At 27.3% G+C, this 18,384-nt stretch overlaps 1 protein-coding gene across 2 annotated transcripts; it reads left to right on the top strand.

The window, feature by feature from the left end:
* Positions 1–1,944: 1,944 nt before the first annotated feature.
* Positions 1,945–18,381, top strand: oys (lysophospholipid acyltransferase 6). 2 transcript variants are annotated; one of them, XM_029313634.2, is made up of 11 exons: positions 1,945–2,098; positions 11,010–11,155; positions 12,015–12,092; positions 12,723–12,814; positions 13,890–14,001; positions 15,056–15,191; positions 15,687–15,834; positions 16,126–16,331; positions 16,929–17,126; positions 17,205–17,356; positions 17,932–18,381. In XM_029313634.2, the coding sequence occupies exons 1-11, from the start codon at positions 2,009–2,011 to the stop codon at positions 18,083–18,085; spliced, it is 1,512 nt and encodes a 503-aa protein (XP_029169467.1). In that variant the 5' UTR covers positions 1,945–2,008; the 3' UTR covers positions 18,086–18,381. The 2 variants fall into 2 exon arrangements, with proteins under 2 accessions (XP_029169467.1, XP_029169468.1); XM_029313635.2 differs by lacking the exons at positions 12,723–12,814; positions 13,890–14,001.
* The last annotated feature ends 3 nt before the right edge of the window (positions 18,382–18,384 follow it).

Below are 18,384 nucleotides of genomic sequence, written 5' to 3'. Positions count from 1 at the left end.
TCTTTAATTAAATCTTCAATTTTCGATTTTTTTTCTTTTTAATCAATCTTTTTTTCTATTCTTACGCGATTTAGAACTGCAAATATTTAAATAACTTATATAAATATATATAAGATATATATTTTTTAAAATAAGTTATAAATTAAAAGGCCAACTTAACGAGCTAATTAATTAGGTGTTAACAATTTATTCTACGTCATGAAAATAATTACCATAATTATTTACTACTTATCATTTGTATTATTTTCATGACGTAGAATAAATTGTTAACACCTAATTAATTAGCTCATTAAGTTGACCTTTTATTTTATAACTTATTTTAATTTTACACGAGCCGAATTTTATTTTTCATTATATATATATATTTTTTAAATTTAATTTTCTTTAATTTTTAATTTAATTTCTTACAAATTTCCTTTCTCCTGTGAATTAAAACTAAAAATATTCCAAATATTATCAATTCATATATGAGTAAAAATAAAAAGAGAAAAACATTTTTTTATAAATTTTTTTTTATATAAATTTTATAATATTATTAAGTTTATTTTATTTAATAAATTATACTTAATATGCTATATTTTTTTTAATTTTAATTTTAATTTATATTAAATTTTATAAATTTTATATGAATTATTATTTATATTGCCAGGCATAATAGCATTTTCAGATATACATATAAATTTTTTTAATATAATAATCTTTAATTTTTTCGATCTCGTTTTTTTCGCGCAATTAAATCTCCTTTTATTTTCCCATGCAATTTAGGGCTGTATAAATATATCGCAGTAAAGGATGTGCAAAATGAGTTTGAACCGGGTTCGATTCCCGATTCAGCGACTTTCGGATCTATATTTTTCTCTCGCATTCATTTCCTTAGGGGGGAAGAGGGGATGTATGAAATTAAATCTCTTGTAGAGATTATTCCATTTTAAATCTTGGCCGTGACCAAGTAAAATTTGGTGCCTTGTGCACAGGTAATTAATTCTAACGGAAAAAATTTTAGTTTCGTTGGGATAACGCACTGTCATCCGTGATTTGGCTCTTATTGCCTGTCTTACACTTTAAATTTATATTTATATTAAAGAGCCTTGTTAAACTCTTAACTCAAAAGTAAATATAAAATCATTTTTGAAAAAACATTTTAAATTCAAGATCGGCATTTTACCTTTTATATTAACTTTTTTATATTAATTTCTTTTATATTAATTATATTAATTTTTACATAACGCACCTCGAAATAAAAAATAGGTAATAAAAAACCTCAAAAGTAAATATAAAATCATTTTTGAAGAAACATGTATTTTAAATTCAAGATCGGTACTTTACCTTTTATATTAATTTCTTTTATATTAATTATATTAATTTTTATATAACGCACCTCGAAATAAAAAATAGGTAATAAAAAACCTCAAAAGTAAATATAAAATCATTTTTGAAAAAACATGTATTTTAAATTCAAGATCAGCATTTTATCTTTTATATTAACTTTTTTATAGTAATTATATTAATTTTTATATAACGCACCTCTCCGACCCATCTCAACTCGTCATTCGTTATACGACATAGATATAGATCGATTACACAATGCAGATATTCCGATCTCTCGGTCCTCGGCGCGATGACAGCTGACGGTGACAGCTAATATCGCGCGAGCCGCTCTCTTCCGGCGCGCTTGCGCGCGATTGGTCCACGGCGCGGCACGTGAGCATCTCACGCCAAATGACGAAACGACGCCAAAATAATGCCGGCAACGCAGCCGGCGCGCGTCCCGTTCACAGTTCGCTCGCGACAGTCGTACGGAGCGCGTCCTGCGGAAACGTCAGATGCGATCAGCTGATCGGAGCGTCGGGTTATTTATCTCCCCTATCTCGCGCGTTTCTTACTTTTCCTCCTCTTTTCCTTCCCTTCGATCTCGCCGCCGCCTCGTGGTCCGACTCGCGTGACACTTTCGCGCGAACTATCACCACGAGGACCAACAACAATTTTACGGCGAGGACTTTCCGAGACAATGGCCGCGATCATCACGGACCGCGATTACTACGACGGCTTCCGCACCTTCTCCTGGCTCGCGGACTTCGTCGGGCTGCCCATCGACCAGGTAAGGGTCCGGAAATCTCCGAAAATTCGCGACGAGAGAGTCCATGATGATTTTCGTCCTCCGGGCGAGATTCCCGGGCGGCAACAGGGAGATATCGATCGCTAGACGGATCTCTCTCTCTGTTGCGCTTTTTTTGTCTGTGTGTGTTTTGTGCGCTCTTTTCGCGCAAAATATTATTGTAAATTTATTATCGATGAAAGATTTTGTTAATAGACTCCTTTTTTCTGGTTATATTTGTTTTATTTTATAAGCGTATTTTAAAAATAACTAAAATCCTTTTTAATGTATATATATTTTGTGTGTTGTCAAAAATATATCGTGTGTTTGAAAATAATTGCGACGCACATTCTGAATGATGTAATTGAATATGATAATTTCTTGAATTATTTATTATATTGCTTATTATATTTATTAATATTTTTACAGTCATCAGTTGCATTGATTTGAATATAATCGATCTTTTTGCGCAGTTGATTTATTGGAAAGGCAATTTTAATTTTAAAAAACCGTGCAAAGTTTAATATTTTCTCTCTACATATATACATGTTTTTTAATTAATTTTGTGTTTGCAATTATAGGAAAGATATTTTATTAAAAAAAACATTTTATGTGTAAAATTAAAAGTTTTTTTCTATACGTATTTTTAAATTATAGAATAATTAAAATATAATTTAATATTATATTTTAATTAATTTTGAATAATTTTATAGAAAAGATGATATAATATAAGATTTTATTAAAAAAACATGCAAAGTTTAAAATTTTTCTCTATGTAGATATACATGTTTTTTGCAATTAATTTTGTGTTTGCAATTATAGGAAAGATATTTTATAAAAAGCATTTGCAAAATTTTTTTCTCATAAATAATTAATTACACATGTAATTTCTCAAAGCAACATAAAAAGATAACATAAACAGAAATTGTAAGATATTTTTACGCTAGTTTTTTCTATTTTTTTCGGCTTTACAATTATTCACTGATTAAATATTATTGATTTGAGATTAACTAAATAATTAATTAAATCTGAATAATTTTCTTCAGATTCGGAGTTCAAAAATAAAATTTTTTCAGCATTACATCTCTTAAATTTTAATCGGATTAACAATTAAAATACCTATGCAATTTTTTTATATAACAACGAAAAAGACAAAACTATTACTGTAATTTATTTTTACTAGTGTAATTTGCGATAAGTAGAACTAATGCTACAAATTTTCGTAATTGAAAAAGTGAGAACCACGTACATATACATATAATTTGTCACCACGTACATATACATATAATATCGTACATTCTGTTTTATAATTAGAGTAATTTTGAAAGCTCATTATTACATTCAAGGTAAATATCAAGTTTACTGACAACCTCGAATTTTCTTAATTCTCTATCATCCAATGTATGCGTCTCTTTTTTTCCTCGTTGGATCTTTTATCATACATTCAACATAGAAAACAACAAGCGATTAATTTTTTTTACAGTATAAGCAATTAATTTCTTCTATTTTATGTACAGGGTGTCCCAGAAAGGGACGGAAATATCTCAAAAAATTTTATAGAAAAATGTTTATATAAAATTTGTACGATTTTATTGTACGATTTAAAAAGATCTATTAACTAGCCTAATCAGTTCGTCCTTGAGATAACGCTTTTTAAGATCATTTCAATGTTAACTTGATTTTTTAAAATGAAACTATCCAGTGTTTTACGTAAGTCTTTTACGTAAATGGATTCTTTGGAATCCATTTCTGCATAAAATATGAGAGTAAAATAGTCAAAAATGGAACTTATTCTGGCATATTTTAGTATAAAGTATAAAATATAAAATATCTCGTAAATATTTTAGTTTTTGATTATCTTAATAATTTTATGCATAGAATAATTAGCATCAATTACGTAAAATGCATAGATATTTCTAAAAAAATGTATGAAATTACGTATTGCAAATTTTTGGGACACTGTAAAAAATTATATATATATAAAATATACAAAAATATGTATGTATATATATAATATATATGTGTATTTTATGTACAATTATGTATATATACACATATAATGTGCATATATACATAATTGTACATAAAATATGTATAAAAATTTATATAAAAATATTAATATTATTTATATAAAAATAAGATTCTAATATTATTATGTTTGAAATATTTTTTGTCTCGCGAAATACAAAATATTGAGCAGATATCAAAATTTCATAAAGTACGGTGAATTATGAAGAGAAGGAAATTATGAATTACAATTATATTATTTTTATAGTAATTCAATTTTAATAATTCAGTATTATACTTTTGTATGTAAAAAAATATTTATTAAAACGTTACAAAGTTGTGCCATACGCATAATTTTTTAAATACTTATTTTACTTTAATATTTTAATATTAATTTATATATTTTATCTCTTTCAATCCTCTAAAATAAATAAATAAAAAAATATATAAGTATATTTGTGAAATATTGCGTATTTATTGGTCTCAAGGAGACTAGATGAATTATATGAATTATATAGGGTGTCCCATTTTAAAAAACACTTCGATAATTCTTCAACGAAGCATTTTCAGCAAAAATGTTTCAGACAAAAGTTGTATGGTTTTGAGGGAGACATAAGATGGTGCCATCGATTTGACTTTGAAAAGTCATTTGAAGGCCGCGTGAAGGTTAATTTCAATTTCTTAAATGGAATCATCTATTTTTCGTTGTATATTCTTGTAGCTTATCTCGAGAACTTTCCAAAACACTATAAGAAAATACTTTTGTATGGAGTACTTTTTGAGTTATAAAGGTTTGAAAAAAATATATTACAAATTACATACACCTTTTTTTAAAGCAACTATGTGTTTTCTTTGTACCAATTGATTGATCTCAATATTTCATGTATGAAAGTAATAAGGTATGATTACTAAAAACTAAATATTTTACAAGATATTTTACATTTTGGCATAAAATTGTTAGCTTCAAATCTTTATAGCTCAAAGAGTATATGAAAATATACTTTATTATAAGGTTTTAGAAAGCTCTCGAGATAAGCTACAAGAAAATACAATGAAAAATAGATGGTTCTATCTAAGAAATTAAAGTTAACCTTCACGTGACCTTCAAATGACTTTTCAAAGTCATATCAATGGCATCATTTTATGATCTCCCTCCACAAATTTTGAAAATCCCCCCCTTCAAACAGTTTAATTAATTTTATTTAATTATAATTGAACAATTATATCTTACAATACTTTTTTGTATTTCGTGCTACATTTCAAGTGTATTTCAGAAAAATCAAAAACTATAAGCTAATTTGCAAAATTAATAATAAATAATAAATAATATTAAATTTTTAATAATAATTTAATTTAATTTAATTAATTTAATTTATTAAATAGAAACCATACAACTTTTGTCTGAAACATTTTTGCTGAAAATGCTTTGTTAAAAAATTATCGAGGTGCGTTTCTTAAAATGGGACACCCTGTGTATGTGCGAGATATATCGGCTTATCTTTTAATAAGATTATAAATATTTAAAAAATTATAAAGATAACGCGCAAATGAGAAGGAAGAAAAACGCATAAATGATAAGAAAAATGCGCATAAATATATACATATATGTATAAGTAAACAAAATTCTCGATATGATAAATTGGTTCAAGTTTGATAACCGGGTTATCAAATATAAATAAATATTCTAAATTATCTTAATTATTAATTACATCTTAGTCTCGCTCACACATACATAGACATTTACCTTACAATTAAATAGGATCTGATCTTTTCTTAAATGAGATATTATGAATCAATGTTAGCATTTTCTTTGTCACTTTCTTAATATTAATGCTTAATGGAGTCCAGAGAATCAAGTTTTCAAGTTATTTTGAAAGAAGTATAAAGGATGAGATTCATGAATATGCAACAAGTTTTTGAAACTTTTATTTATAGCATTTAATTTTTTTAAAATCGTATACTAGTGAAAGATATGTAAATATATCAGATAAACAAATTTTGGAAATCCCAAAACAGTTTTTGATTAATTTTATTTAATTAATTAATATAATAAATATATTAAAATATATTAAAATTTTCGCAAATATATATTTACCATAATAAAAATATTAATATCTACCATATTAAGATATAAAATATGTTCGATTAATTTTACTATGTATATAGTAAAATTTATTACACTGAAAAAAAAATTTATTATAATAAATTCGAATAAATATTTTAATACTCCCTAATAAATCATTTATTCGAAACTAATAGTATTGATTTGATGTAAAAATCTAAGAAAATTCTTTTCAAAACAGATAAATATTTATTTGTTTTAAATAAATGTTTTGTTAGGCCCCAGGTAGAAATTTGCCTCGATTTGCCGAGATTAAATATAGGGCCTGGGTAAAAAAATCCAGTTTGAAATATCTGTCCAGAATACACCCTAGAAATTTACCTTTATTTTACCGAGAAAAAAATATGATAAGAAAAATCTGATATAAGATAATATATAAAAATATGATAAGAAAATTCATCAGTCACTGAAAAAATATTTTTAAAAGAATATATGGAGCCCTGATTATTTCCAGACAAAATTTCTATCTGGGCCCAGGTATTGTTCTATTATTCTATTCGCATGAAAAGCTTTTTTTTCGCAAGTCGTTGCATCCAGGTAGAAATTTTGTCTGGAAATAATCAGGGCTTCATATATACTTTTAAGAATATTTCTGAAATCCAGGTAAAAAATCTAACTAGAACCTGTGTAAAGTTTGGGACGCCTAAATCATTACAGGTCCTATCGCAGAATTCGGGTGGACTCAAGATTACGCCCAGAATTTGTAGAAAAATTATTTGGAGTCTAACTAGAACCTATAATTTTTTTAAATATTTGCTCGATTTGTATTATAATTATTTCTATAAGCTAGATTAATTAATCCTGGCCCCATATATAGTTTCATATTTATTCTAATTTAGGAAAAATATGTCAGTGGCGATCTAGAACCCATGCAGATTTTTCTGATTTTTTTCCTCGATAAAATAAAGGTAAATTTCTAGGGTGTATTCTGGACTTAGACGGATATTTTAAACTGGATTTTTTTACCTAGGCCCTGTATTTAATCTCGGCAAATTGAGGCAGATTTCTACCTAAGATATAATTGAACAATTGTTTCTTACAATATTTTTTGTGTTTCTTAGTACATTTCAAGTGTATTTCAGAAAAATTAAAAACTATAAGCTAATTTGCAAAATTAATAATAAATAAAAAATAATATTAAATTTTTAATATTTTAATTTAATTTAATTTAATTAATTTATTAAATTAAATATTAATTAAATTAATTTTATTATAATTAAATTAGAAGTTATTTAAAATTCAATATTATTCATTATGTACTATTAATTTTACAAATGACGTAATTTTTCAATCCGGATAGGTTCACGAGAAAATTAAGGAAAGGATTAGTGAAAGTGAGAGATTCATTAGATTCTCTCTCTGCGGCTATACACATTATGTGTCTTCATAAAAAATAGTATTCTATTACCCCTCGATGAAAGGAAAAGTATTTCATTATACTCATAAATAATTTCTAAAGATTTAAATTCGCTGTATCTGACAATATGAGTATAATAAAACTTGAACGAATGCAACACGTGACATGAAGGAATTTTTTCATTACGCTGTCTTGCACACAATTTTTACGAACCGTTGTTTTCCATCGAATAAGATTGCATTTTAAGGAAGGATTTTAGAATTTAGTAGTGTGTAATCATATGCAATCTGCCTTAAAATGAACTCTGCGCTTATATTTTTATTTAATTTTTTCACTCCGAAAAACGATTAAAAGCGTATTATCCGTGTAATTTGTTCTCTATTTTTAACGAGAAACCTTTATCATCTTCCGTCATTTTCAATGACGCACTGCAAAACTAATAAAACAAAGTTTGATCAGATTAAATAAATATGTTAAAAATAAAAAGATACACACATATATATATATATATATATATATATATATATATATGTATTATATATATATACATATAGGTATACATATATAATATATATATATATATATATATATATATATATATATATATATAATAAAAATAAAATAAAGGAGAAAAAACGAATTATAAAGAAAATTATTTTGTGATTAGCTTCTTAATAAAAATAAAGACATTTAAGAAATTTAAAAAATTTAAGATTAAAAAATTTTTTAATTTAGAAGAATATAACATTATTCCCTTTTTCTTCATATTTGGCTCACAATTGATGAGTTTATTATGTTAATGAATACAAACTTTAGAAATAAAGTTATTTAAAATTTAATATTGCCTTATTTTATTTTTAATATTTAATTATTTATTTATTTAATTAATTATCATAACTTATAATATTATTATGATAATATACTATATGATAATATAATAATATTTAATTATCACAAAATTTAATGTCATTCATCATTTATTTATTATTATCTTGCAAATAATGTAATTGTTTTATCGATCAATATATTATTATGTATTATTTATTAAAAGATAAATTGTCTAAGGTATCATCCTTTCTATAATTTCTAGTTTCTGAATTCTTAAGACTTGCCTAGACTACATTGCTTTTAATTTATTACCACAATTAATTTACATTAAAAAAGATATATGTGTCAAATTTTTTTAAACCAAAACATTTTTATACAGTTTATTATTCATTATATCATAATATCCTTTTTTTCTCGATTGTCATATAAATTAACAATTTACATATAAAGTTATATATAAGTTAAAATAATTTGATTTGCAAATTTTTAAATACTCTCACTTTTATAGTCACAAAAAGACGATTGTGATAAGTCCAGATTAATCTTAATCTAAATAACAAATAAATAACAAAAGCTAATTATATTAAATGCATGAGGCATCTAATTTCGCGAATAAAAATTCATTATTTAAAGAACAATTATCTAATCTGTATATAAATAATTTGGCCGTCTTAAAAATCTACATAAAAAAGATGCATCTTGAAATTTTTTTTTGTTTATAAAAATTCTTTATATATTATTAATTATATCATATCATTAATATCATAATTAATTATATAATATAATTAATATTATATCTATAATATAATTAATTATTTAATATCTATATAATAATATATATAGAATGTACACAAAATGTTCTTCCTTTCTTGATTTTCATGAATTAATTGTTTACATAAAGTTGCAATAATTTCAAATAATTAAATTCGCAAATTTCGAAACGCCTTCACTTTCATAGGTACAATAAAATAACAAATGATGAGTCTTAATAATAAATAGCTATAAAAAAACTGCACAGCGCGTCTAATTTTGCAAATCAAATTCAATACTTAAAGATGTTGTCTATCCCAATTTAGTACCGTGAGTGTAGTAATCACTGGAGCAGAGGGATCAATGACCTTTCGTCGCTCGTCGAGAATTGCAACGGTGTATTCCGAGGCGAAATAAATCCAGAACTCGAGTTAGAAATTTATACCGTTTAAATGTCAAAAAAAAAAAATTGATAGCTCGAAAGTAAAATGGGTAATATCTCGCGTTTTATATAACACGAATGTTTACATATAAAAACACACCGCCGCTGCTTTAATTAGATATGTCCTCAATAACGTGCAACAAATAATAGGGGAAGTCTGAAAGGGAAATGGCTTTATTTTTTTTTGCCTTATTTTCATATTATCAAGCGTAATAATATTCTTATTTGTGTGTAGAGATAAATAAGAGGAAGGAACACTTTTCTTTTCGTACTCTCGACTATTTGTACACAGTCACTTACTTTCAATACCCTAATGATCTTAATATATTAGACATATATGTATATATAAGATCCCATTTTAATCGAGCATCCCCCAAAAATTTTTTTACTTTTGATTGTACAACAAAATGTTTCGAACAAAAGTTTGATTTGAAAAAGACAGACGTGGCAATTACTGACTTAAAGGGCGTTCTTCAAGGTTATTTGTTTTTTTAATGGAATTACTATAGTTTCTTTTATCGATCTAATTTATTAATTTATTTATTAACCATTTTCAAACTTCCCAGGTAGAAATTTTGTCTGGAAATAATCAGGGCTTCATATATTCTTTTAAAAATATTTAAAAGATAATATTCTTAATTTATTCTTATATTTTCAGAAAAAAATATATTAAAATTTAGAAAAATTTCTTAAATTAAGAAGATCCTCTTGGTGCTTAGAATACAATTTTTCGGTGTAGGGTGTATTCTGGACTTATTGTTAGACAGATATTTTAAACTGGATTTTTTTTATCTAGGCCCTATATTTAATCTCGGCAAATCGAGGCAGATTTCTACCTGGATTATATTAAATTATTTATTTAAGACAAGAAATTAAGCTATAGTTCATAAATTATATATAATTATATATAGAAATTTTAATAAATGATTGAATGACGTAATAATAATAGAGATGTGCGAATCAAGATTTTCTAATTCGAATTGAATCGAATCGAATTTGCAAAAAAACAACTCGAATCGAATCGACAAAAATATCGCCGAATCGAATCACCCATGTTTCGAATTCGAATCGCATCAACGCGTATAGAATTAAACGGATTTTAAGTTTTCTTACGCGGTTCTTTGATTCGAATTCGAATTGCAGTGATTCGACGTTATCGAATCTTTCGATTTCGAACTACGTCGATTCGAATTCAAATAATTCGCACATCTCTAATATAATAATAATAAATAATAATAAGAACAATGATAATAGTATAATGATGATAATTATTATAATAATAATGATAAAAAATATGACAATAAAAAATCTGATAATAAAAATTAGAGCATATGTATATATATGTATAATGAATTGTATAACTAATTAATTGAATATAATACAATCTCACACACATTTTTATGTGCAGGTGAATTTCGTCTTGACACAATTCACGGCACTTATACTAGCCGGATTATTAAGATCATCTTTGAGCCCCATCGCCGCTACTCCAGCTGCCAGACATGTCTATGGCCTTATTATTGGCCTTGCTCTTGGATATTTTTGTTTTGGCAGGTGAGCCTACGCACGCAGAAATAGCAATGGGAATTTTAACACATGGGAATTTTGGCTCAAAGTTACAAGAGGATTATAAAATATTGAGTACTCAATGTCACTCAAAAAGATTTCAGACTCTCGAATTACTCGTTGAGATAATATTTTTTCAATCTATTTTTCACCTATATTAATATTAAATTACTTGTCTTACTGTAAAGCAAATATTTAATTTAATATTAAAAATTAGGAAGCAAATATATATTTTTTAATCAACATAAAAATATATTTATAATTTTAAATATATATTTATTTATGTATTTATATTTAATTAATTTATACATATAGTAACACTTTATATATTATATGATAACACAAAATAAATTAGGGTTGGATTAGTTATATTGTTAAAATATATTATATATTTTATGAATTGAATATAATGGATTGAATAATTTGAGTAAATTGAATTACATTCAAATTATAATTATTACAACGAAAGAGTTATTATTTTCTTGAGACTTCAATAAAAACTGATAACTTCTGACCGGAAATAACAAAGTTCGCATAATTATTCGCAATTATTCGCGATTATTTGCAACTATGTTAAATATCATTATAATCTCGATATAGGCACATCGATTGAATGTAATTCAATTTACTCAAATTATTCAATCCATTAATTATATATATATACATATATATATATGTTTTTCACAACATTTTTTCTCTTATGTTAATATCGTTGATAAGCAGTTCTTATGTAAAATAAGTACGTAAGAATACAACATCGTTTTGCGTTTTACAATTTTTTTCTGCATCGTTAAAATACTTTGTCATTTGCTTGTTATTAATATTATTTTTTTTCTTATTTTTCCAGGCAAGCGATTCATCTCGCCAGTCTTCCCGCATTATGTTATGTAGCAATGCGCACACAAAATCCACGCAATATGCAAAGGTGAATAGAAATATAAATATACATATCGATGTGCCTATATCGAGATTATAATGATATTTAACATAGTTGCAAATAATCGCGAATAATTGCGAATAATTATGCGAACTTTGTTATTTCTGGTCAGAAGTTATCAGTTTTTATTGAAGTCTCAAGAAAATAATAACTCTTTCGTTGTAATAATTATAATTTTTTAAAAATTTATTGTCATATATAAATCATTATATTACTATATTATTATATAAATAATTATATTAATAATAATTTTATACAATACATAAATAATTATATTTATAATATTTTATGTTATATATATTATATAATTACATTATATATAAATTATATATATATATATATATATATATTATATAATTATATTATATATAAATTATATATATATATATATGTTATCATGCCTTTATTAGATCGACGAGGACACGCGATTGAGTAGCGATAACGATGAGTCGTTAGGTATACTTTGCACGATCATTTGCATTGTTTTTATGGCACACTGAATCGTCACTCGTCGCATTAACCGCATTTGATCTCTCCCGCTATAAATCACGCGGTCATCAACGATGACGGCACACGATCGCACGAACTTGACACTCTCGTTCGTTTTAAATGTTTCAGGGTCGTTCTTGCAATAGCGCTGATCTACTTATCGTGCATTCACTTTCACCGACAGATCTACGATTACGGCTCCTACACCCTCGATATCACCGGTGCGTCATTCTTTGATCTCGTCCAGCTTAATCGTCCCCATTCGCTTCCTTTCATTTGAAGATTATTTATCGGCGTCACTCTATTCCGTATAGAGATCTCAGATTGACAATAATAATGCTCAATAATGAAGAAATTGCTCCAATTAAATATAGCATATATAATCGTGAATAATTATGTGAACTTTTTATTTCTCTGGTCAGATGGCTTTATTAGAATATAATCGAGAAGATAATAATTCTCTCATGTGTATGAGTAATTAAAAAAAAGCATTGTCATACAATAATAAGAGTAAAATGAGAGAGCAAACAATAAAGAAAATATTTATTATACAAAAATATATATATATATATATATATATATATATGAAATTTATGTAATAAATATTTTTTCTACTATTTGCTCTCTCATATATGTAATGCATTTATATATTATATGTAATTTATATAATAATATTATATAAATTAATTAAATATAAATACATAAATAAATATATATTTAAAATTATAAATATATATTTATTGCGTTGATTAAAAAACATATATTAAAGATTTATACTCTCTCTTGCTTTTATATTTAGCGCTTTCAAATACAAATTTTCTATTTAAAAATGTTATATTGCTCTGAAGCGTGCTCGTGTTATTGAAACGGTAAGAAATATATTCACGATGTTGTCATCATATTTTCCTGAACGCGATGATGTAAGCATCTGTTGCACTCGAATGCGACGCATTTATTTTCATTATTTAGATAATCTTTCTCGGTCGCAAACATGATTTCTTTATCAATTTCGCCCACTTGAGTTCCTCCAAAGATATATGTACACTATATACTTGTAATAATAGCGAAGTCTTCTGTTATTCCCTTCACGAACAATATGTTTTATAAGAGTAGTTGAATCGTCCATTCAGTGCGATATTGATTATTGAACTACTAGTATACGCAACATTTGTTATTGTCTAAGAGAACGTCCATTATATCCCTAGCGAAGTATCGTTTCACGATAAGTCGCCTTATTATTCTCCCTCGTGCACACACGGTTACTTTTGTAATAAACGTCCTCCTCTTTTCACACAGGTCCTCTTATGGTTATAACGCAGAAAGTGACTAGTCTCGCGTACAGCATTCACGACGGGTTAACGCGACGCGAAGAGGAGCTGACACCGATGCAACGTCATCAGGCTGTGCAGTGAGTGCACACGTGCTCTTTTAAGCCCGGTTGTTATTTATATACCTTCAGCTTAAGAAACGCACGATCGCACGAATGTAAAGCGAAGAGATGGAGAGAAGAGAATCGATAAATATTGTTTCTCAAAGTTAAAACCGTGTAAAATGTTTAAAATACGGAAATATTAGCTTCTCTCGAAGAGAGAACGATCTAACAGAGACCTTTCCAAGTCCCTGATCTCGCAATCGTTTACACTAATTTTTTTTTATTATTTTAAACCATACAAGGTCCCAGGGAGCAAACTGACGTCATTAAACGTCAAAATGACGTCATGTTCATTTAAAATAATTTAAAAAATTTAGTGACGTCATATTGACGTTTAATGACGTCAGTTTGCTACCTGGGACCTTGTATGGTTTAAAATAATGAAAAAAAATTGTTTGACGAATAACGTACACTTGCTACTTGGGGTGTTTTTTTATATACATTTTTGGGAAAAACGATGCCGCAAACGAATTTTCGCTAGCAATCAGGTTTCCGAAATAATTGAGTAAAGGCTTCTGTTTTCTTACCGATCATGTTGGAATTGTGACATCAGAGACACGAAAACGCAGGTTAAAAATTCTTAGATGATATTTCGAAATAAAAAAATATTTTGATGAAATAGTTATCTGGAAATAGTGTTTCATCGAAATATCCTTTCATTTTGAATTGATCTAAGGCATCTAAGAATTTTCAACGTGTGCTTTCTTGCCTTTGACGTCACAATCTAACATGAAGAATCCAGAAGTAAAAAAATTTACGGGAAAGTCTGAACATCGAATATCGATCATGAATGTATTGTTTATAAAATAGATTTTTTTAAATCTTAAATATCGCAAAATTTTACACATTAAAACTTCAATTAGTTTGGAAATTTCACGTGCTAGTGAAATTTGGTTTGTAGCATCGTATACAACAAAAATCTATTAGAAACACTTTGTCTTTCAAATAATAATTGGTTGCAAAGTGTTATTTTCCGGAAAGCATTGTATGTTGTATCTGTTTCAATAATTTTAATTTCTCTTTTTTACAGGAAGATGCCGACCACTTTGGAATACTTTAGCTACATTTTCCACTTTCAAGCCCTAATGGCTGGCCCAGTGATTTTTTATCGAGATTATATCGATTTTATACACGGACATCATTTACCTGGCGCAAAATCCTTAGCTGTGAGTTAATATTAAATTTATATGTAAAACTTTCTATATATTATCCTTTATGATTTATTTAGAACATGATATTCGTGAATATCATATATTTTCTTAAAATAAAGATTAATTACGACATCGCTTCATAATAATGTCATAAATTGCGAAGATGCCAACGTTCACGATTTGCCAGAGTTGTTATTTATATAAATAAATAAATATATATATATATATATATATATATAATATAAATTATTATTTATAGTTGTTTAATATAATTTCACTATTTTATTATTGATATAATTTATTATTTATTAATTATTTATATAAAATTTATTAATAAAAAAATTTATACGTTGTAAAAATAATAGTGTATACAGTATAATATACGGACAATATTATATGCTCAATATTAAAATTGTTTTTTTCAACTAGATATTACTACATCAATTATTCTACTTTTATTTTTTAATTAGACTTTACACAACGAGACCTAAAAATAATTTTTTTTTTTAGACTTTCTACGATAAAAATAGCCAAGAGAAAGAAATTGTTCTGGAACCATCACCGACTCTAGTCGTCATAAAGAAAGTCGTGGCGAGTCTAGCATGCGCCATTGTATTCATCACGTTTATCCCGACTTTCCCGATACAACGTGTGAAAGGTTCGTTTCGTATGCCATTTTGACAAATGACATTATCAGACGTCAAATGACGTCATTTTATTGATGTTGAATGACGTCATCAGAAGTCAAATGTGACGTCATTTTATTGATGTTGAATGACGTCATCAGAAGTCAAATGACGTCATTTTGACGTTGAATGACGTCATTTTGACGTTGAATGACGTCATTTGATGTCAAAATAACGTCAGTTTGCTACTTGGAGACTGTTGCAAGATTTTTGGAGCATCCCATCCTGTATGTTGCGATTTATGATCTATTTTTCGCTTTCAGAGGACGAATTCCTGGAGAACACGAGTATACTTTACAAAATATGGTATTTAATGCTGACGACTATGCTCGTACGCTTCAAGTACTATCACGCTTGGCTGTTCGCCGATGCTATATGCAACAATTCTGGTCTCGGGTTTAGCGGTTACGATGAACGGGGCAGCGCACGCTGGGATTTGGCATCGAACGTAGACGTTTATAAGTTCGAGGTGCGATACGATCTGTCGTTAACACGCAGTGATTGCGATTAAGTAGTCTGGTTTCAAACTCTCCGATGATAGTTTCTTTAAAAAAAGTACTCGAATTTGAACGAGAAAATTATTCTAAGTTCAATTACTTCTCCAGTTTATAAGATACAAACTCAGGTATGAGAAGGGCTGGTGAGAACCAGGCAGGTAGATCTAACAAAATTTTTTTTCTGTATATTAATTTTATATATGTACAAAATAATACAAAGTATAGGGGAATCTTAGTTTTTTTTACACTTAAATTTGTATTTAAATATCAAAGCCTTTTCGAGTTATACAGAGTATCCCAAAAGTCCTGCAATAATCAAATATATCGAAAACAAAAGCTTAAAAAATGTTTTAAATAAAAATTGTAGGTGCATTTTTCTTTGTTTTCAAGATATTTGACTGTTGGAGAACTTTTGAGACACCCTATATATATGAAATATTTCTTATGAATATTCGAATTTTAGGAAATGAGACCTATGATAAACGCATTTGATTTTTACATATTGAACTTGAAATTTTATCTCTAATAACGTGCTAATAAATGGAAATAATTAAAATTTTGATTTCCAGACATCGCTTAATCTCAGAGACAGCATCGAAAGCTGGAACAAGGGCACAAATTTGTGGTTGCGATCGATCATGTACGAGCGAGCAGGTCGTAACAAAGTGCTCTATACGTACGCCCTGTCCGCTCTCTGGCACGGTTTCTACCCTGGCTATTATCTAACGTTCGCCAGCGGGGCGTTCTTCACAATGGCGGCACGTTCGGTTAGTAAAAAACATCCCTTGTTGTTCCTGTTTCATACAAATGAAATAATTTAATTTTCGCGTCTCATTTCTCACCAGGTCCGTCGTCACATCAGACCGCTGTTTCTGGATTCTCAACGAAAGAAGATCCTTTACGATATATTAACGTTCATCACGACGAGAATCGTAATGGCCTACATGACGTTCAGTTTTATACTGTTAGAATTTATACCAAGCATTAAAGTGTACCTGTAAGTATAGCGGGCACTTCCTTTTCTAAAAACAATATCATGTTTTAGTTTTAAATAATATGTTATAACACTTTAAACGCGATTAATATTTTTGACATTTATCAGCTGATTTTTGTCAAAAAATATTAATCGCGGAGAAGGTATTATAACATTATTTTAACATTTAATTATTAAATTAACGCTTTATTAAGATTTTTTTATAGAAATCAGCTGATTATAATTTTAACTAATTAAATTTTAAAACAATATGTTATAAAAATTATAATTGTAATACACTTTAAATACTACGTTATAATATCTTTAAACTCGATTAATATTTTGACACTTATCAACTGATTTCTGTCAAAAAATATTTGAATATTAAGAAGTATTATAACATATATTACTTACAGTATTATTTTGATTCTTTTATAACATATTTTTATTTAAAATTTTTGAATCATAAAATTGACACTTTATTCAACTGATTTCTGTCAAAAAAATTAATTGACTTTAGCATAGCGTAGATAATAAATTAGTTATAAGTTAGTTGGAAGATTCTTTTTATTAATACACTTTTTCTTGTTATTGCTCAGGTATTTGTACCTGTTCCCGCATTTATTGGGTTTGGTCGCGATAATACTTCCACCCCTTCTGGGACTGTCGCGAAAGGCGCACAAAAAACAGTCGGCCGAGACTGATCTCTCCGAGGCTGCGATTAGCAACGGAAACGCACACAAAACAATGTAGTCTTCTTCTGATCTTCACCACGACATGTTAACAAAGACAGATATTTTTTATGGATGTTTTTAATAATATATACAAATATTAAATGCATACCTATATACAAATATTTCTTGTTACAACGCAATTACATAATGTGAAAGTCTATATATCGAGACGATGTGCCGCGTGTGTGTATGTATACATTACGATTTTACTAGAAAACAGTTAACTTGGAAACTACTGAGACGTATCGTTTTCTTTTTTCTATGGCAAACAAAAGAAATTTTATAATTCGCCTAAATATATGGCTGTTTTATCTACGA

Source organism: Nylanderia fulva, unplaced genomic scaffold (genome assembly GCF_048542155.1).
Source record: "Nylanderia fulva isolate GAGA-0341 unplaced genomic scaffold, ASM4854215v1 Scaffold110, whole genome shotgun sequence".
NCBI lineage: Eukaryota > Metazoa > Arthropoda > Insecta > Hymenoptera > Formicidae > Nylanderia > Nylanderia fulva.
The sequence above is the reverse complement of the archived record's forward strand: the minus strand, read 5'-3'. Positions and strand labels throughout refer to the sequence as shown.

Coding starts and splice junctions, on each gene's coding strand:
- oys (XM_029313634.2), top strand. CDS start 2,009: ATGGCCGCGATCATCACGGACCGCGATTACTACGACGGCTTCCGCACC. Junction 12,093..12,722: donor AATCCACGCAATATGCAAAG/GTGAATAGAAAT, acceptor TAAATGTTTCAG/GGTCGTTCTTGCAATAGCGC. Junction 15,835..16,125: donor CCCGATACAACGTGTGAAAG/GTTCGTTTCGTA, acceptor TTTCGCTTTCAG/AGGACGAATTCCTGGAGAAC.